Source organism: Phoxinus phoxinus (genome assembly GCF_949152265.1).
Source record: "Phoxinus phoxinus genome assembly, chromosome: 10".
Taxonomy (NCBI): Eukaryota; Metazoa; Chordata; class Actinopteri; order Cypriniformes; family Leuciscidae; genus Phoxinus; species Phoxinus phoxinus.
This window is the reverse complement of record NC_136885.1, coordinates 17,839,144-17,862,195: the sequence shown is the minus strand read 5'-3', so window position 1 is coordinate 17,862,195 and position 23,052 is coordinate 17,839,144. Positions and strand designations below refer to the sequence as shown.

The 23,052-nt window shown below is 40.1% G+C and overlaps 1 protein-coding gene across 1 annotated transcript in view; it reads left to right on the top strand.

Moving 5' to 3' along the window:
• The first annotated feature begins 2,139 nt into the window (after nucleotides 1–2,139).
• erfl3 (Ets2 repressor factor like 3) overlaps nucleotides 2,140–23,052 on the top strand; it is a 44,472-nt gene continuing 23,559 nt past the window's right edge. Inside the window, exon 1 of the mRNA XM_079625050.1 lies at nucleotides 2,140–2,794. Within this exon, the coding sequence (XP_079481176.1) occupies nucleotides 2,773–2,794 (22 nt within the window). The 5' untranslated portion in view covers nucleotides 2,140–2,772. The remainder of the gene's footprint in view (nucleotides 2,795–23,052) is intronic.

Below are 23,052 nucleotides of genomic sequence, written 5' to 3'. Positions count from 1 at the left end.
TATATCATCACTCATTTTATGAAAATTTGTATTCAGGTCAAATGTAGACATGTAGATCATAACATGTCTTGATTCATGTCAAAATGAACGATATTCATTAAATTATGCAGGCTATACAGGTGGGGAGAACAAGTATTTGATACACTGCCGATTTCGCAGGTTTTCCCACTTACAAAGCATGTAGAAGTCTGTAATTTAGGTACACTTCAACTGTGAGTCAAAAATCCAGAAAATCATATTGTATGATTTTTAAGTAATTAATTTGCATTTTATTGCAAATAAAATGCAAATCCTCTAGCCCACTCCTCTAGACCTTTACCAGATTCCTTCAGGTTTCAGGGCTGCATGTCGCTGGGCAATACGGACTTTCAGCTCCCTCCAAAGATTTTCTATTGGGCTCAGGTCTGGAGACTGGCTAGGCCACTCCAGGACCTTGAGATGCTTCTTACGGAGCCACTCCTTAGTTGCCCTAGCTGTGCGTTTCGGGTCGTTGTCATGCTGGAAGACCCAGCCACGACCCATCTTCAATGCTCTTACTGAGGGAAGGAGGTTGTTGGCCAAGATCTCGTGATACACGGCCCCATCCATCCTCCCCTCAATACGGTGGAGTCGTCCTGTCCCCTTTGCAGAAAAGCATCCCCAAAGAATGATGTTTCCACCTCCATGCTTCACGGTTGGGATGGTGTTCTTGGGGTTGTATTCATCCTTCTTTTTCCTCCAAACATGGCGAGTGGAGTTTAGACCAAAAAGCTCTATTTTTGTCTCATCGGACCACATGACCTTCTCCCATTCCTCCTCTGGATCATCCTGATGGTCATTGGCAAACTTCAGACGGGCATGGACATGCGCTGGCTTGAGCAGGGGGACCTTGCGTGCGCTGCAGGATTTTAATCCATGACGGCGTATTACTAGTGGTTTTCTTTGAGACTGTGGACCCAGCTCTCTTCAGGTCATTGACCAGGTCCTGCCGTGTAGTTCTGGGCTGATCCCTCACCTTCCTCATGATCATTGATGCCCCACAAGGTGAGATCTTGCATGGTGCCCTAGACCGAGGGAGATTGACCGTCATCTTGAACTTCTTCCATTTTCTAATAATTGCACCAACAGTTGTTGCCTTCACACCAAGCTGCTTGCATATTGTCCTGTAGCCCATCTCAGCCGTGTGCGCAGGTTTACAATTTTATCCCTGATGTCCTTACACAGCTCTCTGGTCTTGGCCATTGTGGAGAGGTTGGAGTCTGTTTGATTGAGTGTGTGGACAGGTGTCTTTTATACAGGTAACGAGTTCAAACAGGTGCAGTTAATACAGGTAATGAGGGGAGAACAGGAGGGCTTCTTAAAGAAAAACTAACAGGTCTGTAAGAGCCGGAATTCTTACTGGTTGGTAGGTGATCAAATACTTATGTCATGCAATAAAATGCAAAATAATTATTTAAAAATCATACAATGTGATTTTCTTGATTTTTGTTTAATATTCCGTTTCTCACAGTTGAAGTGTACTATGATAAAAATGGCAGACCTCTACATGCTTTGTAAGCTGTAACCTGCAAAATCGTCAGTGTATCAAATACTTGTTCTCCCCACTGTATATATATATATATATATATATATATATATATATATATATATATATGTATATATATATATGTGTGTGAGTGTGTGTATATATATATATGTGTGTGTGTGTGTGTCATTGACCCTTACAAGTATAAAACGTTTCCACAATACATCTGTATTATGATAATTATGACATTTTGTTTTGATAGAAAATGTTTGAGTGGCCCTTAGAGTTCAGTCTTTGATCTTGTAGGATAAATTCCGGAAATCATTATTGCACTATTACATCTCGATGTGGGTAGACGATTATCATTAAACGAAAGAGTAAGAGGGCTAATTAACTCGAAAAGCACTTGTTGCTGACGTTCACTGGGACAATGACGCTGAATCTCAAGTTCTCTGCAGCTCGTAGGACGCGGATGTGATGTCATCACGGACAGTGGCTATGGCGGTCTCCATAACGACGCCTCGTGCTGCAGTGACGCCAGCCCCGCTCGTGGTGAGGGGGCGTGACTCAGCCAATGCCCGGGCACCCCTCCCGCCCCATTCCCCTCCTTCCCCCGACCGTGTGGGCGGCCCCGTGCGGCAGCAGCGAGCGAAACACGACACCCGAGAGAGAGAGAGAGAGAGAGAGAGAGAGAGAGAGAGAGAGAGAGAGAGAGAGAGAGAGAGAGAAATGGGGGGGAGGAGACAGCGAGTAGTTTCAGACTAGGGAGAGTGGAGGAAGGAAAAAAAGTCGGTGTGAAAGAGAGAGAATGGGAAACTGACTGATATACTGCGAATGGCGAGCCTCGGGAGAGCAGATGACAAACTAACACAAGGATAAAATGTTGCGAAAATCATCAACTGGGCACAAGAGCGCGCATATGTAACAGAGAGACACTGAGTGCTGCTTTTCTACCGTGTTGGGATTGTATTGATCGCTCCCGGGACAGACGGGAAAGCGCTGTTTCGGAACTCAGTTGCACCCCGTCCCGTCGCGCCAGTGGAACTACTGAACCGCTTTCCAAACTCGGCGCTGTCGTTCGGGGGGTTTGGAGGAATCGTGTAACTTAAAGAGACCAGATATAGTAGGACGGGAGCAACAAGAGTGCTGAACATTGGACAAAAGTTTGGCCTTTTGGAGACGGGGGAGCGGGAGAGGCCGAGTCTCACCACTGCTGAACTGACAACTTAACCCAGCTTGCTGTGTGTTAGGGGCAGATAACTTTCACCATGAAAACCCCGGGGGACTCGGGTAAGTTACCAGGCATTCATTATCAAGTGCTGCCACAACTTCTTTGACTTGTGAGTTTGTTGGGCCAGTGCATCAAAAGTAAGGATTTTACATCAGCCTTATGTATTATTCAGTGTCAAAACTGATAGTAAACTGACAACTGACTTTACTTACTACAACTTACTTTTTTAGAAAAGTTGACTGTTTTTTCCAGGGCTTACTCTGACATACCAACCGATTTATTACTGTTTCTATTTTTACACTATCAGGTTCATCTAATATATTTGTAACTCGTGAACTTGAAAGGCAATTTTCACTAATAAATAATGCTAATTGTCCATTCATTTAAATAACCTCTAATAGTCTACTGCTATAGACAAGTAGTCGAGCTCAGCGTGCCCATTTGAGTAGACTAGTTCTAATGTTAACAAGTCCTCAAGTTTGCGGTTTTACTTTAAATAGTTACATTCAAACCCCAATGAACGCTTCATTAGCCTACTGTTTCTTTCAGTCCTGTCAGCGCAAAACGCACTAACACTGTTGAATGGCTACTACTTTAAAACAGCAGCTTGTACTTTTGTCGTTCGTTGAAATATGTCGAAATCGATGTTGTGAATCCCCCACAAAATGTTAAAGAGTTTTCTCCCCCAAAATGTTCCTCCTTGCACTCTGCGCGTGCCAGCTGTGTGCAGCTCAAGCGCGAGCTTTGAACCAGTAGCATGGCACATTCAAAATGGAAGCCCCGCTTTCCCACCAGGGTATTTAATAAAAGTTTTCACTACTTTGTTTATAACTAGACCACTTTACAGTCGGCCCAGCTTCTAGACATTTTTAATATAGGCCTTAAAGCTTGTAAATTGCAGCGAAGCGTAATAATACAGAGCTGCGCACTAATTTCCCTTTAGGTGTTGGATCGCCTACTTTTATGATGAATGCTTTCCAGTAGTTTGAATTCACTTTAATCATTGTTAGCATACTTGCCGTAAGTATTCATTTTGTAACATGTATCCACTTGTCCAGTATACTTGTGAAGTTACTGTCCCGCCAACTACAGGAAGTTTCAGTAGCCGTGTTCAGGAGGCCTATTGTGGCATGTTTGGGAATCCATGTTGAGACACACACACACACTCACACTCTCCCCCTCTCTCTCAATCACAATCAATTCTCTCACATCACGATTTTCTCAGCGGTCGTACCCCGCCACCCACGTTGCTCTAAGTTTAACGGACTTTTAACTACGTTATTACATTCCATCAACACTCGAGCGCACGACGTCATAAACAAAAGTGTTGCGCGCGAGATGCGTTGTAGTTTTGTCTCGCGCTGTAGACTGAGCTTTATAAAGTTCATCGTGCTCTGCGTGAAGTCTGAGCAGCACGTCATGGTCACTTTCACTTTTATAAACCCTGCCCTCCCCTCCCTTAAGCTTGTGTTTTTTCCCTCGACCCCAAATTTTTGTTATATGCAGTGATGTAATTTTGTGTATAAAATTTTAATTTAGTGAATGACGGTGATATCTTGGCACAATACAAATTATTATATCCCAAATCCCTCTAATCTAGTGCCAAACGTGCATTTCCAGTTTGTGAGTTTAAAACTGATAACCAGGTTTAGCCTAGCTAAAGCAATACTCTTTAATAATATTAATAAATAATAATACTTAAAGTCCTAAGACTGCTCACTTGGTTGCCTGTGTGTGACTGTGCATTAAAACTCACTATAGTGCTAGTCATTTTAAATAACCATGTAAATAGTGCTGATTAGCCCAAAATATGTCCCATAAACCTGCAAGGATCAATCCTTTAAATTCATTTCAACTTAATTTTTATTGGGTAGGGCCTGAAAGAAACATATTACCTCATAATTTCGTTATATACGCTCTGATACCAATGTCAACACATGAAAACCACATTTCACTTTCAGCTGTGATTCGTTTAGACGACACCGTCCAAACTTGGAGTGCTATATTGTGTGCATTTTTAATTAAGCAAGGTGTGTAAAGTCAAAATTTTATGTTTAATGGTGACCTCTTGACCTTCTCTAATAGACCTAAATCTTGTCACACATTTTAAATCCACAGACAACACGGATTTGTATGTTGACTTTATAAAGTTGAACGTCAGTAATTAAATGCAGAGGCTGGATGCAATGTTGCTTTAAGTCAGGTGGCAATAACTACTACAAGTACCTTGTGGTTTTATCAGTCTACGGCTGTGCAGGCCACATTCTGACCTCGATAGTTACGAGGTGAGCTCAGCTGCCGAGTATGCAAGAGAGCGAACGAGCAAGTGAGTGAGACGAAGATACAGTACTGAGTATAGGATGTGGTTTCCAAGTGCTTCATTCTCTATCAGATTTTAGTATCTCTTCAGCCTGTGTTCTTACCTGCAAACACCCACAGCGGTATGAATTCGTAGTGCATTTCGGTGAGAGAGCATTTTCTCTGAAAGCCGTGGTTTGTTATGAGAACAGGAGGTGATGGCAGCGTCAGTATGGTGTGCATCCTGATAAAAGTCATGTGTGTGTCTGTCGGCCCTTAACACTGACACTAGCGAAAGCATCAAAAAAGCTCTCGCCACATGAATCACATTAGACATTAAACACTGCTCTTATCACTTCCTCACTCTCTGACTGCCACTTTGCATGAATTCAGAGAATGATGCGCACCTCTTTAGACTTTTTTTCTTTTCCGGGGTGATGTGTGTCTGCACAAACAGGCATTAGCTGACCCTGGCTGATCTAATTTCCTCTGTAACATCTGAAAGTGTCTGTGGTTCGACTATGGTCTACCCATCAGGCCTCAGTGTGTATTTAGTACGGCATTATCCTGAATAGACTAACTGTGTAATTTGTGCGCTGTCTCATGAGATGGTCGCTAGTGAAGAGTCAGTGGTTGAAGATTGCAGCTTTGATTTGTAATATGGCCTTATTTCTCATAGAGATAAGTTTTACCCATCAGTGTCAGAAATGTATTCAATATTATTACTTTTTACTCTGTGCATGGCATCCTTAAAAAAATAAGTTTACTTTAATCAATTAATTTAAATACATTTTCAGTCTGAATAATTAAACAAGCTATTAACCATTCCAATAAATTAATATCAGCTATTTGATATCAACTATGTGATAATATAACCAGTGCTAGAATAAAATATTAAAAACTTATCAGCAGATTGTCCGCCCAATCTCTAGTGTGATAGTTTAATAAACAAGAATATAACAAATGTAGACAATGTTACCAGTTACTTAATTTTTTTTTCTGTTTTGTCTAACAGTAGTGTTTTTTTATTTTTGTATGAATCAGTGTTTAAGCAAATCGGTTGACTGAATGATTCAGCGACTCCCTCATAAACACAGTCCCTTGTTTTGTTCCTGAATGAATCAGTGTTGTTGAGTGAATAATTCAAATACTCCATCATAAATAACTCTGCTCGCCCAATCATATTCTAATTCCAATTGTTGTATAAATAAAATCAGCCTATATCAAAACGATCGACCGATATTGTTTTTTTGATGGCCGATGCCGATATCTTAGAGAGCAGGGTGGCCGATATAAAGCCTATTCATCATTTATATTTATTTGAATTAATATTTAATAAATTATAAATATGAAATACATTTTTAAAAATAAATCATTAAAATAACGCTGCATATTTGCTAAATATTGACGGTAAATGAGAAAGTATTATAGCCTATTATTTGCCTGTTACTAATAATATAAATGCTAACGCTGTATTTTTTTTCGCATTCTGTTTACTTTCTTTGTTTAACAGTTTTATCTAATAACATATTAGATATGACTGTTAAATAGAGACCATAAAGTTGAAACTAATGAAGATGGATAATGAGCGCTGTGTGATCAGGCGCTGCCGTTCTCAGGCATTCTCAGCGCCGCCACTCAAAATAAAAGTCCCACTTCTAAAACATCGGCCAATTAAAAAAACGTATCGGCCAATGTTTTAAAAAAAATGGCTGTGGCGATATATCGTTCGACCACTAATCAAAGCTAATCACATTTTGACCTGATCTGACCTAAACTGACCTAGTTAATATCAAATCCTGGCTCAGTTTGTGTTTTGCTTTATTTTATTTAACATGTTTTTGTGAGTGTGTCATTGTCATGCTCACTGTTAGCCGGTTTTCTTGTAGTTGTAATAGATTGTTAATTTGGAATAATTAGCAGCCTTTTATCGCTCGTTCACATTGTCACACAGGAGACCATGTGCTCTATTTTAGTCAGTGTTATGCAGCCGCCTCAGTTGTTCAGGTCTCTCTGGAACCAGTTCAACATCAGCAGGCACCTCTCTGTGTTTACATGCTTATGTATCCTGTTCGGCAGCATGTGCGTCGTGTTTGTTCGAGACAATCAGCAAGCCAGCGTGTTTTGTATTTTCCGCACTGCCTGGTTTCCCATCAGGCCCATCAAACGGTTGCTCCGTCATGCTATTTCTCTGAACACAAATGGAACGCCTGTAAATGTCACACACATTGGCAGGATTTTTCATTGACATTGATGTGTGAGACTGTATTAAACACTGCTGCGATACAGTTTGTACTTTTTTTTTTTCATACACCGCTCGCCTTGGGAGAACTTGTACCTCTGATTTGGGAGCATTGGGAATAAATGTTTCACTGGAAGTGTACGGATGGTGTATTTCTAGGGATGAATGAGGTCCTTAGGGGTTGAATAGTATTTTGTTTGTTTTTACCCCTGGATAACAATAATGGTGTGTCCACCATCAGGGGAGCACAGTGGTTTGTGTGTGTTTGCCATGTCAGTGGGTTACAGGGGCAGCGTAGAATACGAGCGAGAGCGTCCATGTGTTGGAGTCATTTATGGACTGACAGCAGCACAGAGGCCCCTGTGTATGATCGGGGGGAGGGGGGCGTGTGTGTGTGTGTGTGTGTGTGTGTGTATGATATGACCCTGACCTCATGACCTTCCATAGCTGCACCCCTTAACCCTGCATTCCACAACACGCCCCTGCCCCCGTTGGTCACATGCCACGCAGCCAATGGCATGAGGGCCTGATGCCATCTCCTCAACTGCATATGATACTCAAGCATAGCGCATGAACCACGTCAGCCTGGTTTCATTTCCTTATCTAATTTCCTAAATTCTTCTGTGTAATTCCCCATTTCTTCAAATCAGAAGTACTACAGATTTACAATATTTGATTACGGTTCCGGTTCGCTTTAGTTAGTGAGGTCAAATGTCATCACTCTCACTTTCCTTCCCTTCTGTTCTGTTCTTTCCCTTCGAGCATCTGGATAATGTTAATCATACCAAGGCAAATGTGAGTTTAGTGCATTCTCTCTTTGTACCCAGTTTTCTAGAACAAAAGATCAAGTTGATGATTGAAGTGTTGTGCAGAAAGAATAGTTTAACCGATGCTCTATTATGTGGTTGGATATTTGCATGTCTTTCACAATAGCATACCTCACATATCCGAAGAGCCGTCAGTAGGATGTTCATTAACATGACAAACCACTGAAGATGCTCTCAGAGGCCTATATGAAAGCATGTAAATCTGTCAGGGTGCTTATTTTGGGGTTTATTCTCATCAGTGCCTTTTGGTTTCCATTCAAGCACAAACCAATTTATCATTGTTTTTCCTACTTGCATTTTTAAGGATAAGTTTGTCGATTTTCAAACCGGGTTATTACAATGTCATGTATCCCTGCACACAGATCAGGCCCAGTGCATTATGGATGTTGAAGTATCGCTATCTTTTTAGTGAATGCTGCAGCCCTTTCCCCAGTTTTGAAACCGATGACGGCAACGGCAATGTCTTCTCATAAATGTTTAAGAAAAAAATGTAAGGTCATTTTTAAAAAATATCACAACAAATGATTTTACATTATATCAATGCTAATGAGACTATTGTTAATTGTTTATGCCATCCCATGGCATTTAAACATGTGTCTTTCTTTATTGATCACTAGCTTAAAACAAAGTAACTGCACTTGGTTTAGAGTATGTTACACGACACCGTTTTCAACTGAAAAGGAATAGTTTTAAGCGTTTTGGCCGTTCATTTACACGACAACAGCGTTTTGGGGGCCTGAAAATACAAGCTTTTTGAAAACGTGTTTCAAAGAACAATTCACGCATGCGTATTACGTGTTCGCTGGGTGTTTCTTGACAAAGTGACATCGCCAACTACTGACTTGGCATGCAAACAGACAGCGTTTTTAGTCATTTTCGCACATCTGTGTGAACGGGCATTATTTTGGCAACTTTTCTTTAGTACATACTACATCGTTGTCATGAAAACATACCCTTAGTCCTGTCACTTTACCTTTCTTTATTTCATTTCTCAGTTGAACTAATCTGAAAAATCCGCTTTAACATCTAAACACTTACTAGCAATCGCTTCTTTGGCTGCACTTCCGGGATCAACATAAAAAGATTCCCAAGACTGCACAGAATAAAGCTGGCCCGGGAAATACAATTCATTCAAAAACTAGGATAAAATACTTTTTAATTAATGATTTTTATGAAATTCTGTGTCTGAATGTTAATGTGTGTGTTTTATTGAAATGCTAAAGGTTAAGTGACCTTTTCTGCTGGTTTTAAACACCTCTTTCCGACCACTGTTTACACTTCATACTGCAGCTTTCCATTACACTTTCAGAGAAAACCTCCATTAGCCTTTTATTAGACTTGGACATAATTGCTTTGTGCAAAGAGATTTTGGACATCTGTTTTCACTCATTTAGGACGCTGCAGAAGAGACTCTTTCCTGTACACTACATATATAGTGAGCCATGTTCATTGATTTTAAATAATGGACAAAGTGTTGATATTGATGGACGTGCCATTGACAACCGATAATGGGGCAATCTTCTCATGGTTGAGCAAACACTCACTCTGTTAACGCTGACACACATGCTCTCACACTGGTTTGTTTTGCAGAAAAAACGTGGACCTCCCACATTCCTGCTCAAAGCTTAAATCACTGCAGCCTGTGTGGCATTACTCATTCCAGGAAAAGCATTCTGCCAAACACACACACTCATTTACTCAAGCACTAACTCTCACACATCGAATCACATTCTTGGAAAAGCTCGCTTCTTTAGGCATTTCTGAACACGGATGCTTCAGACCTTGTTTTGAACACAGTCCTACAGATGCGGTACACACACACACACACACACACACACACACACACACACACACACACACACACACACACACACACACACACACACACACACACACACACACACACACACACACGCTTTTAACTTTTAGGTCATGTTAGTCTTTTAACATGATTTGAAATCTTTTTCTCAGTAAGATTAAAGCCTCAACTGTGTTTGTGGACTGTGTCACGTTGTACTTAGGCGAGTTGTTTTCCCCGAGACGTTTTGTGCTGCTCATTAGCGCTAAGCTGCTGTTGGATTGTGTGTTTTGGGTCCAGACTGTCATCAGGAGCTTCTGTGCTTCAACCTGATGAAATTCAGCCTGCTGTGGAAGAATGTTGCTCTGTGTGTGTGTGTGTGTGTGTGTGTGTGTGCGCTGGGAGAGAGAAATGTAATACAGGTAGTTTACAGAGGCTGCATTGTCATGAGCATGACTCAGTGCAACACCTGCATTGTGCGTATGTGTGCGTTTTTCAGAGTGCAGCGTCCAGTGACGTTGAGATGTTAACTGATGTTAAGTGCTGATCGTAAGCTCTTCAGATAAGATTAGGTGTGTTTTGCTCACAATACACTCTATATATGAGAGACGGTTTCCTTTTTCTTTGTTATCCACCTTTGATTCACTCCCTGTGAATGCATGGGTGACTGTTAAAACGTGTTGTTTTTTGTTGTTGTGCTGCTACAAGGTGTGAGTAGGTCATGTTTTGCCTACATTGTGCGAGTGTGACCCAGATGCCCCTTTTTAAGGATACCGATAGTTAAATTGTAAAAATAGGTTTATAAAAAATAAAATAAAAATATTTATAAAGTAAGCTACATGTTTTTTTGTTTTACATTTTAGAACACAAAGTTTTCTTTTAGCAGTAGCATTACTTTGTAGTGATTAGCTTAATATGAAAACAATAGATTTCTGTGGTATGACCACATTTAGCTAGTTAGGTAAATGTAACAGTGTATGAGTTGGTGACAATGCCATTCAAATTCAAATAATAATGAAAGTCAGCGCACGCACTTTTATTCATTATATACACACACACTAAACCTGTGTGTGTTTGTGTGGTCAACTGCCGGGAATTCAAATGCTGTCTGGCGCCACTTTAACACCCCACCCCACCCCCTCTCCTCCGTACCTCGTTCCCTTTCCTTCTCTTCTGAGGAATGCAAGATCATGTTCGTTCTCTCTCTCTCTCTCTCTGTCTCTCTCTCTCTCTCTCTCACTCTCACTCTCACTCTCTCTCTCTCTCTCTCTCTCTCTCTCTCTCTCACACTCTCTCTGTTATTCTTTTCATGTGTATAAACCTGTTCAAGAGCTTACTGGAGTTTTTTTTTTTTTTTGACTTTGAACCAGTTTGTCACTGGCATTTACGGCACTCACTTTCTAATTCATCAGTTAGGGTGTGTATGTGTTTAGTCAAGGGATGGTCTGTGTGTGTGTGTGTGTGTGTGTGTGTGTGTGTGTGTGTGTGTAACATATTGGATATGAGCAGGCGAGTGTGTGCATGTTGCATGTGTGCAAGTACTGTTAATCATATGAAGGCCTGGATGGAAGACAGGTGGAAAATGTTTTCAGAGCTGCGAGGAGAGGATGTCCTATACCCTTGCATACCGCACACTTGTTGTGTAGAGTGTTTGAATTGTAATATTCTGTTGCACGTTCATGGAAGGCCGACTGGATTTCAACCAAACATGCCTTTCTGTATTTATATTAAATTACATAACTGTGCAGATACAAACACTACAAATATTCAGTTGGTTTTTAAAATGTTTTGAAGCTGAAGTGTGTAATTTATGCATTACTACACAGAATAGTGAATAGCAAAACTAGTTACATTCATATTTAAAAAAATATTTAGGCATAGATAATATAATTACTAGCTCAGTATTAAACAATGTGTGAACATTTAGCTATACTTAAGCTATACTTTTGGGGTTAAAGAAAAAAACGAGAAAGTCCTTAAACAAATAGGTTGTATCTGCTTTTAATTTAGCTATACTTTACATCCAGCCTTTTTTTTACTTAAGTGTGTAATATTTGCATCACTTGAATGAAATAGAAAATATAATGATTGGTTTTAGGGCTGTCACTTTTGAGAAAAATCTAATTCGAACGGATGTCAAATACCAAGCTATGTATTCAAATATATTCGAATATCTATCCCCACCCCCCACCCCCGCCCGGAAAAGAAAAAGAAAAAACCCGTAACGGAGATTCAATCAAAACTTTACTAACAGTCTGACAGTCATAAACAGGACTCTCAAAATTACACTTATAGGCCTCATATCCTTGCAAATAAACCTTGCCTTTACACGTGCATCTGGCAAGGTGCCGACCGGTTGTGCAGGAAAGTATGCAGTCATACGATGTTGGACGCCTGGCGATGCTCTGGCCGTCTGCTGCATTGCTGGGGCTGTTTACACCTGGCCACTTCATGCGTTTTCTCAGATCGGATAGCTATCTGATTTATCAAAACTATTCCATTTACACCTGGTCACATAGGCCTAAATGTGTTTTTGCAAAACGGATATAAATCCGATCTTCAATTCCCGCGCTATATGCAGATTTAATGGATTTAATGTCACCGAAAGCAACAGATATGAGCTGCATTTTATTGATCATCAGCTAACATTTCAAAACCAAAGACTGCAATAAGAGAGAGCGGCAGCCCTGGCAAGATTTACTTTCTTTACTTTTAATCAAGATTATTATTATTGTGTGTTAAAGCGCCTGCGACTTACTTTCACTTTGATTTTGCGATAGTTTGCACGTTGGCTTGCCGCTTGATGAATAGATCATCTGCGGTGATACGTGTTGCAGCACGCCGTCATATCTGACTATAACATGCATAGCCTGTAACACGCTTTCAAAATAACTTGCTTTTAAAAAAAATAAAAAACAAACGGTCTTATCATAGACTGTAAAAAATGTGCTACACATGGCACTTTAAAAACCGGATAGTTTATTTGTAGTTCGATTACGGATATTTCACGTCATGTTCGAATGCATATTCGAATATCGAATAAAAAGTGACGCTATTGCTTGAGGCACTGTTATTGCGTTGGGCTGGTCCGAATGCTCAAACAAAAGCATTCGCAGATTAAAGCGCCGCAGATTCACAGCCTTTTCAGGGAAATATTTCGAGTATTTTAACATTGAAAAAAATGACACTCTTCAGGTTTAAAGTGCCATTTGACTTTCAGTGCACACCTCTGACACTTCCACAGTCAGAAGAGATGATATTGGTGCTTGACATGTACTCTGTGTGTGTGTGTGTGTGTGTTCAGATGAGTTTTGTGTTTCATAGTGAGCTATGAAAGAATTGTGTGTGTGTGTGTGTGTGTGTTTTGGTGCGACTGAAAACCTTTTAAACCATCGATTACACCTCCATCCCTCCACTCCTCTTACACACACACACATAACCTCTCTGTCACTAATCCATGCTGGAATACCCCAGTGGCATCTCATCTTCCATCACTCTCTCTTTCTCTGTCTTTTCCCTCCATCCCTCTCCTGTTTTTAGGCCGGGTGTGGGTTGCACATGCTTGTGAGTATTTGAGTGCCTTTTCGGTCCAGGTGGACTTTGTGCTGTGTCATCATCATCTCCAACTACAGGCTGTAGCATTCAGAGAAACTCTGTAAATTCCCACATCTCCATTTCTGCGCTGGATGACGCGACCTCTCTGTGAATCCAAGAAAACAAACCATTCCAGCTCTTAACGGCCTTCTGCTCTCTCTTTTTTAACGTATATATACACGGATGCGTAATGTCTTGTGTTGTTGAATAATGCATATCCGACTGGTCTGAGAGCTGCTGTATTTAGGCGACTCTCTGCATCAAATGTTAATGGCACGTTTGCCCGTCACACACGCGTGTCTTTGCTGGAAAGAAGTCAGTCAGCCATTAGCTCTATTATTAGTCTGTTCATTCATTATTATATTCTCTCGGTTTCTTTCTGTGGCCAGCCTTTTAAAACATCACACGTCCTTTTTTGCACTCTCAAATGCTTATTTCTGTGCCTCTGGGTGATATTCTGGGCTGTAGCTAGATGACATCAGCTTTAAGCTTCTTGTGTGTGTTTGTGATCTCTGGCCAAAGTGCTTGCCTCATAATTGTTTTAACTGTACCATATTTAGCCTCAGACATGGTTTGGCTGATTATGCAATGCTCACACTCGCATGTAGGCCAGGTTTTAAGGGACGCGCTCGGTTTATTCTCTCTCTAAAGCAGTGTAAGGCAGTGCAGGGCAGCTCAGGGCTTGCCTGCATAACAGTGTGTGTTTGTTGTTTTAGGGGATTAGGGTTTATAACTGATCGGGACAGAGACCGTGAGGCCCTCGGCACAGCAGCCATAGCATGGCTTTTAACTTTAGCTTTCAGTCTGTCACAGGAACGGCTGCCCTGCCTCACACTGTTTTAACACTTTGTAGTGGCATGTAGCTTAAAGTGTTTTGCATCTCTTCTCAAATTGAATAAGCAGAGACAGTTCTTAGTAAGCCATCGCTCTGGTTCAATGTAGGATGTAGAGGTGGAAGTTTGAGGTGGAACTATTTGTGAAAAGACGCATCCACACAATTATTTTCAAAAAAGGCTTTTTAAATATCATGAGATATTAATTTTAGAAATGTCTTTAAAAAATGTTGGGGGTTGCACCACATGACGATACACTCTGAACTAATTGTATCTTGTCATTAAAAAATAATCTGATATTTTAACTGCTTTACTGCTGTTCTACAAAATAAAAATGTAAGATAAAGCCAAACTATGAATTGCATTAATACTGTGTTTTAGGATCATTTAATAGATCTGAACAAAAACTCAGCATCATGTCATGCACTGACAGACATAGTGTATCTATTTATAATACGCTACCATTCAAAAGTTTGGGGGTCAGTACGTTTTTATTTTATTTTATTTTTTTTAGAATTTAATCAATTTATTCACCAAGGATGCAATCAATTGATTAAAAGATTTTACATGGTTAAAAAGGATTTTATATTTCAAATAAATGCTGTTATCTGAACTTTTTGTTTATCAAATAATCCTGAAAAAAATCCCGGTTTCCAGTCCACAAAAGTATTAGGCAGCACAACTGTTTTTTACATTTATGACAATAAATGTTTTTTGAGCAGCAAATCACCATATTAGAATGCTTTCTGAATGCCTGATCATAGGAATAAACTAAATTTTTTAAATATACTGTCTTACTGTTTAATGGCAAAATAAATATGTCTTGGTGAGCATAACAGTACACTTTTAAAAATCTTACAGACTCCAAACAGTAGGCTAGTATTTAAACAAGGTCCACTCCACAATATATTACAGTAAAGACTGTACATATTGTGTATATAATATGCACAGTGATCACAAAAAGTATCTATTGCCCATGTATTAGCTGAAACCTAAACATTTGTGATAGGAATTTTACACACTTCACCTGTAAATGTACAACAAGTCGCTACCTTTGGCATGTAAGATAAGACCTGATAAGTACTTTATTGATCACTTGTGGGAAATTGTGAAAGAAGGAAATCTCCCCACTGGGGGAATCAGACCTATGCTCTAAACTAATGAGGAAGATCTGAAAATTTTATGCCACGATTATTTTACAGAAATGCATGAAACCAGCTTGACTGAGCGGCCATTTTGTGCTAATGTGTGGTGAGAGTTATAAGGTTTACCCTGGCCTGCTGCTCAGAGACTATGTTATTTCTGTGTTATCTCAGGGGCTCGGTTTGCAGCCTTGTGTTTGTGTTGCTTTGTGTGTGCAACAATTCATGAAGTGATTTTTAGAGCCTCTGTAGTACTTTGTTGAAGATATCTGTGGTGTTTCAAGCATCAGTATGCTTGAAGTATTGGAGAATTTGTGTGTGTGTTTGGATGACTCAGCAAGGTGTGTGTTCTGAGAAATGTGCACTTCCATTGTCTCTGCCACTGGTACTGTAACTCAATGCCTCGATGTGTGTGTGTGTATGTGTATGTGTGTGTCTGCTTGGATAAAGTTCTGTTAGGATAGATGTGTGTGTGTGTGTGTGTGTTTGTGTGTGTGTGTGTGTGTCTGTGTGGATAAAGTTATGTTAGGATAGATGTGTTTTGGATGGGATTCCCCTGGGCGGGGTACTTTCCTACTATTTTCCATCCCATACTGTGTGTGACTGCCAAGTGTGTGTAGATGTTCAAATACTTATACATCTCGTACACTCATAATGTAATATGTGTATTGTGTTTATTGACACATGTATATGGTTTAGTGACAATAAAGTGATTTGATTGGACAATTTAGCTTCTTATCTCTGCCAAAAGAACTACATTGTATGCATGCATTTGTGTGTGTGTGTGTGTTTGTGTACTCTTTTTCCAATTACATAATACCATAGGCTACACCAGTCCAGCAATAATCGAGTTAGAAATCTCTGTCTCTCCCTCGTTGTAGTGCTAAACTGGTCAGTAGGTTAGCAATGTGACTTGCTCTATTTGATAATGATGATGAAACACCCAAATGTACGTAAACTTTGTTTACTTAGTTGCAATAAAGTCCCATTTTTGTGACCTAATCGTCCTCACTATTGTAAACACTGATGTATTACAGACAGAAAGGTAGTGTTAAGAGCCACAAATAAATTCATGTTGCAGTTGGTTTGCTTTAAAAAATACACATAGTTTGGTTGAGGGTCATTGAGTGTTACGTGTGTTTCAAGTGGAATCATGTTTAACAAGGCTGATGCTGTTACTATAGCAGTCCTTATGATGATGATGATGATGATGATGGTTGTTTTGATTCTCTACATCCCAGTAGCTGATGCTTGTTGCTTTGGTGAGACAGTGTGTGTTTGAGAGGAGTGAGTGAGCGTGGTTACATCATCAGTGTCTTGCATAATGTAGCAGCCTTTACTTGCTCTAGCCGAGGAGGGTAATCTGTCCCTGGAGGCAGAGAGACAGAGAAAGAGTGAGAGACAGGGGGACTGGGACAGAGATAGAGAGAGACGAGACCGGGGACAAGGACAGAGAAAGAGATCATCTTTATTGCTATCATTTGTTTTGTTTTATTATTATTCAAATTATTATTGCTTTATTATAATTTTATGTATTTATTTATTGTATAATGACAATGATGTTGATGATTATTTTGTGTCACTGCTTGTGCTTTTTTGTGTGTATTCATGCTTTGCAATCTCTCCAGCAAAGTACTTTGAAATTAAGAGACAGTGGAACTGGGGCAGAGAAAGAGAGATATGGGACAGAGAGAGACAGGGAAGACAAACAGGTGATGGAAAGAGTGACACAGAGGTAGGTGATTGGAGGTAGAGAGACAGATAGTGATCGAGAGCGAAAGACAAACAACAGGATGAGTGGAAGATGGATGGCTGTGGTGAGATCTGGACCCAAAACACTCTGCCCTGATAATACAATCATTCCAGCAATTAATGAGATCTCTCCCTGCTGCTGTGTGCGCGCGTGTGTGTGTGTGTGCGCGTGCGTGTGTGTGTGCGCGTGCGTGTGTGTTTCTCCATCCATGGACATCACTAATCCACACACACTTTTAGCAGAAGATCAACACTGACTGAATATCTAGACATGCTGAAGAGACACACTGAACTAATACAGTGTGATCAGACACACACACGGCGGTGGCTGTAATCCAGGTCTCCTGTGGTTTGAGTGAGGTGAGTGTTATGTAATGATGAGCAGCAGGGCTTTAATCAGCTTGAGCAGATCCATTTAAGCATCTCTGAGATATGGAGCACAGCCGTCCTGCTGCTCACCATCACACCACCATCACACAGAAACACGTCTACCTGTGTGTGTGTGTGTGTGTGTGTGTGTGTATGATGGTGACAGGCGGTATCGCTGCATGTCTTCCAGCTCTGTGCATGTTTACCATTGGTCACACACTCAAACACACATACACGCTGTGTCCTGTCCTCTGTCCCCTCGCTCCCACAAACACACACACAGGGTCCAAAATGAATTCTTGGAAGCGCCAAATGCGAGTAAAAATTGGCTTGGGTAAGTAAATAATGTTACTTGCCAGTTAAAATGAATTAAAAAATATGGTTTATATTGAGTTGTAAGAATGATAATCTGAGCCTCGCTGATGTAAGTGATGCGAATGAAAGACTTATAAACTGTCTACCAATTGAAATGTCACGGCTCATGCTAAGCAGAAACGGATACAATTTAATTAAAATATATAATTTATTATTCTTATTATGATAAATAAAAACAAGTCTAAATAGCCAGTACATTTTATTAGTTCACCCACTTTAGACAGACGAGGCAACAACAAGGCCATTTTGGACCTTGAGCGCACACACATTCCCATACCTCTTATAGAAGTTTCTCACCAACTACAAGTGTTACAACTGTGTAACTTGGATAGAAACACTCATATCCCTGTCTCTCTCGCTCTCTCAGATTGTTCGCATATGTGTGACGGGCTTCCCCCCCCCACTATCTAAAATTAGAGAGGTAGAAGAATAGCAGGAAGAGAGGGAGAACAGGGCTGATGGAGGTGAAGGAAGGAGGGGTGAGGAATGGGGTGATGGAGATAAAGAAGAGGGAGTATTTTTGGCCTGTTACACGTCACACAGACGCAAGTCAGACTGCCGTACACAAACAAAGATGAGGAGGGTGATAAAAGTGCTGTGCTCCGATGGGAGGGGGTTTGTGTGTACACTTGTTAACCATTTAATAACAGTTAACCATTTCAATGACTGCTTTAACAAGACACAATGTTGCTTTATTAAAAAGTTTGATTTGAATGCCCAAATAGCTTTTGGGGCCACTGTATATATACACCATATCATTCTCTACTACATGTATAGGCCTATTTCATTGGAGATGGTTGTAAGCATTCTTTTTATCTAATCACATTCAAGTCAGACAGTTAAACACATCTTTCTATTAAGTTGCCACAGTCTGTACGAAAAAACAACAAAAAACAAAACATACAGTGTGACCAGCCTTTTCTGATTCACAACAAATGACTCTGAGCCTGTTCTTTTAGTAAATCATTCAGTAAGACTCCCAAACTCATCTATTATTGGTTTGAATCAGACTGACGAATCATTCACTGAATGAACTCACTGAATCTTTTAAGAGGTTACTGAATCAACATCGGACTCGTTTACTTATCTTTGCGTGCTGAGCTGTCTGTTTCTAAAAGAAGCAAGTTTTATGTCTTTAAAGATCAAGAACAACCTAATCTAATTTCTAAATGCATTATTGATCTTATTGTGAACAAATACATTTAACCTCAATTTTATTAAACAAACATCATCTTGATCTTCTGATGAAACTACAAACTTCTCTCTAGTGACGTATGCCGGACTTCTCTTTTTATTTAGATGACTTAAAACTAACTTAACTGGAAGCTCCCTACATTTTTTCGATAATCCCTTTCATTCGGATATCACAATATGGAAGAAAAGATCTGTTGCTACTTTTGGTACTTATCAAACCATCAGAGTGTGTTTTATATTTCATTGTATGTTTGCCCTCAGTTCTAGTTGCCAAGCACAGTGCTTTTGTAATTAATGTTTGATAAAAGTCTGTCACAGAGAAAGAGGTTTTATTGTGTTTGACTGATTTTATTATCTCTTCTTTACGTATTGGATATTTATTTCCTCTCTATCCTCCACCCAGGCAAAGAGGAAGTCTGTGGTGGGACCGCACCGTTTAGATCAGGTGTGCTAATGAAGCATGTGTGTGTGAATCAGGTTTTCTCTGCCACTATTGTAATTCAGTTAGGAATGCATAAGTGTGTGTTCATCTGGTTAATTTTAGGAGAGCGGGTTTTCCCTTTCCCTGCTACATTTGAACAAGAAGAACTTTGACTTTATACCAAAGTCAAAACTAAACGAGAGTAGAGTATTTTGCTTGTTTCTGCTCACATATACTGAATCATGTCCAACTTGTGAGAACATTTCTAGTGGTCTTCACTCACAAATCCACCAAATCAATGGATTTTTTTTTTTTAGGTTAAGGTTTAGAAGTTGAGTAAATATCAGTGTCTTAGTGTGAAAACCATTGCGGCTTTAAGAGTTTTCACTAATATACTGTGTGTGTGTTTGTAGACTCTGAGAGAAGCCTGCTTACTTCCCAGCAAGCTAGAAGTGCACGAGAAAACTAACAAATACCTGTTGCTGGCTCTCTCGGTTTCTTTCATCTCTGCTCCTGGGCCTGGCTTATTTCTTTCGTGCTCCTTTCTGGCTCCTACCTTTTCTATTTGAGACTCACGCTCTGGTGAAAGGATTAATTGTCGTTTATGTTTTATTTCTTGTTCTCTTCATTTCTAGGGGTTTATTTTTAGGCCTGAAGTGTCTGGTTGCTAAGAGACGGTGTCCAAGAGAGAGAGGGAGGGAGAGGATGGAGAAAGCAAGGGAATGGAGGAGAGAGATTGTTTGCGTTGTGAAGGCTGAATTACAAACACGCTCACGCATTGAGTCAGCGCTGACGCACAATCGCACACACACCGACACACTGTGCCTGTTGCTTGTTTTTCTTTATTATCTTTATCACTCCATGCTGCGAAATGTTTATGTGTCAGTTGGGGTGACTTTCGTTGAAAGTTTGCGACTCATCAGATCTGATTTAAATGCGAGGACAGTGACAAATGTTTTAGTTCATAAGATGCTCTGAGTCAAAATCTGTCGCACACACACGCGCGCGTGCACGCACATATACAGGAAGCAGAGATGTTGTTGTGGTGCAGAACAGTTGCTAACTTCCTGTACCGCAATGGTGACACATTCCAGGAAACACCCAGTCCCACGTATATGTACGCACACATACACATGTACACGAACACGCTTTACTGTAACTTTAGTGCGTTTAACCCTACTACTCCTGCATTACAGGCGTTCAGCCACAGCGCTGAAATACTTAGTGACATGGGGTGATATAACCTGTCAATGACTCGTCAGACGATTGCGTCACTTGACTGATATTTCTTATCTTCGACAAGATTGCATTGTTTGACAGAAGCGACCTTGTGAAAAGGGGTTCCCCAGGGGCAAGTAATGGGTCCTCTAAAAGTCTTACACAAACACTCACACACTCTGAGCAGTAATGTGTTAAGGTGGGAGGGCTGAACTCTCATCTTCTCACCTACCTGTCGGAACATTAACACTAACTGGAGAGAGGCTGTGTATGTGTGTGACTATACTTGTGTTGTGAGGGTCAAATTTTGCCCTTGCCAAATGTATTAAAAACTTTCCGACTTGGATATTTTAAGTGGCCCTCACTATTTGAAAGATTCACAAATCATGTTTTGCTTTACATATAATAATGTCATTTTGTGTGAGGGTTAAAGGGATATTTAATCCAAAAATAAAAGTTTGGAACGATTTGAGGGTGAGTAAATAATAACAGAATTCTCATGAATTAATTTCATTAATTTTATTCATTAAATAATTTTCACCCCTAAATCCAAAATATCTCTTTAAGTTTGGCTTTAGAGGTAGGGTATAGTAAATATTATCACGAAAGCATGAAAACCATCGAATAAGTGAGTGAGTTAAAAAGAGAGAGTGGAAATAGCATGTAAGTGTTTGACTGCAGGAGTGTGAGAAGTTTGAGATGGTAATTTAAATGAGAGAGAGAGTGATAGGGGATGAGTGGCTCTTGTCAAGGGATTGAGTGAATAAGTGAAGTTCAGAGAGCGAGAGATGGAGAGGAGAAATAGAAGGGTAATGATCAGAGGATGAGAAGACAAATACTCTGAGCTCTGGGATGCGGGATGCTCCACTTTTCCTCTGTGTACCTATATTTTGCACATTATTAACACTCACAACACGTAAAGTGTGTGTGTGTGTGTGTGTGTACTCAATATAAACGAGTTTGTCATTTTTTTTCATTAAGAATAAAAAGTGAGAGTAAAATGGACACTGCCGCTTTAGGCTGTCATAAACGATTTAAAAGAGAGGTGGAAAAGAGGGATAAACTCCAACGTTCAGCTTTAGTTTTAACCGTGAAAGAGTGTGTGATAAGATGTAAGTAGCTAAACACTTAATATTTGGAACTGTTTTAACATTTAGGCCTAAATGGTCAGCGACTTACAGTAGGCTAATATCCAGTGGTTAGCCTTCGTGAGACAAGGCAAGAAAAATGTAGCATTTTTTTATTCCCTTTTTAACCCTATTAATCCTTTAATTAATTATTTCATTCCTTTAAATAAAAAATTTGCCCCCTCCCCACTCGCAAAAAAAGAGAAGAAAAAAACAAACAAACTTTGGTTTACCCCCCAATGTTCAAGACAAGTTTACAGCCTTGACATGAGGATGAGTAAATGATGACAGATTTTTTTGTGGTGGGCTGAACTGCACTGAGTGCAGGTGTTTTTAGTGGCAGGAATTTAAAGAGAAATTATGCAAACATTTTCTATTTCAATCGCATACCTCTCCACCCTCTTTTCCTCTGTCTTTCTTGGTTCTTTGAAAGAGCTGAAACTGGTTGTTGAAGTACTGGTGTGTGAAGGAGTGAGCAAGTTACAGTGAGAAAGTTATGTGTGAAACCCCTTAACTTTTTATTTCATCCTTTGATTTGCTCTCTCTTTCTTTCACTCACTCCCCCCCCCCCCCCCCACCCCCCGCCTTCCATCTCTCTCTCTCTCTCTCTCGCCCCCCCCCACCCCCCTTCCATCTCTCTCTCTCTCTCTCTCTCTCTCTCTAAAACAATAACCTCACTGTTTGTGTCTATTTTAGGAGGTTCAAGGCCACCACTAACCCCTTGGTCTTATTTCTACGTTCCTCAAGGCACATAATGAAACAGCTCGTGTGTGTGTGTGTGTGTGTGTGTGTGTACTGTGGAGAGTTACATTCTACCCTCTTCATGTTCACTCTCATTCATTGTAATACACGCTGTCTAATAAATCTTAAGCTGCACTATGGTTTCACTCTGTTCACTTTTTTTCTTGCATTATATATGACATCACTTCATTATGTATGTTTTGTAGTCAGCTCTTTTCTACCAACAGGTTGCCAGTGCTGCTGTTGGACATTTTTGTATCTGATTTAGTCACACTGCAAAGTTTGAGCTTTTCATTTCAGAGCTTTCAGGGCTGTTTTGCACAGTTAGAAACTGTATTTGCAGCAAACTCACAAGCCATTGCAGCTCATTTCACATGCGAAGGGGG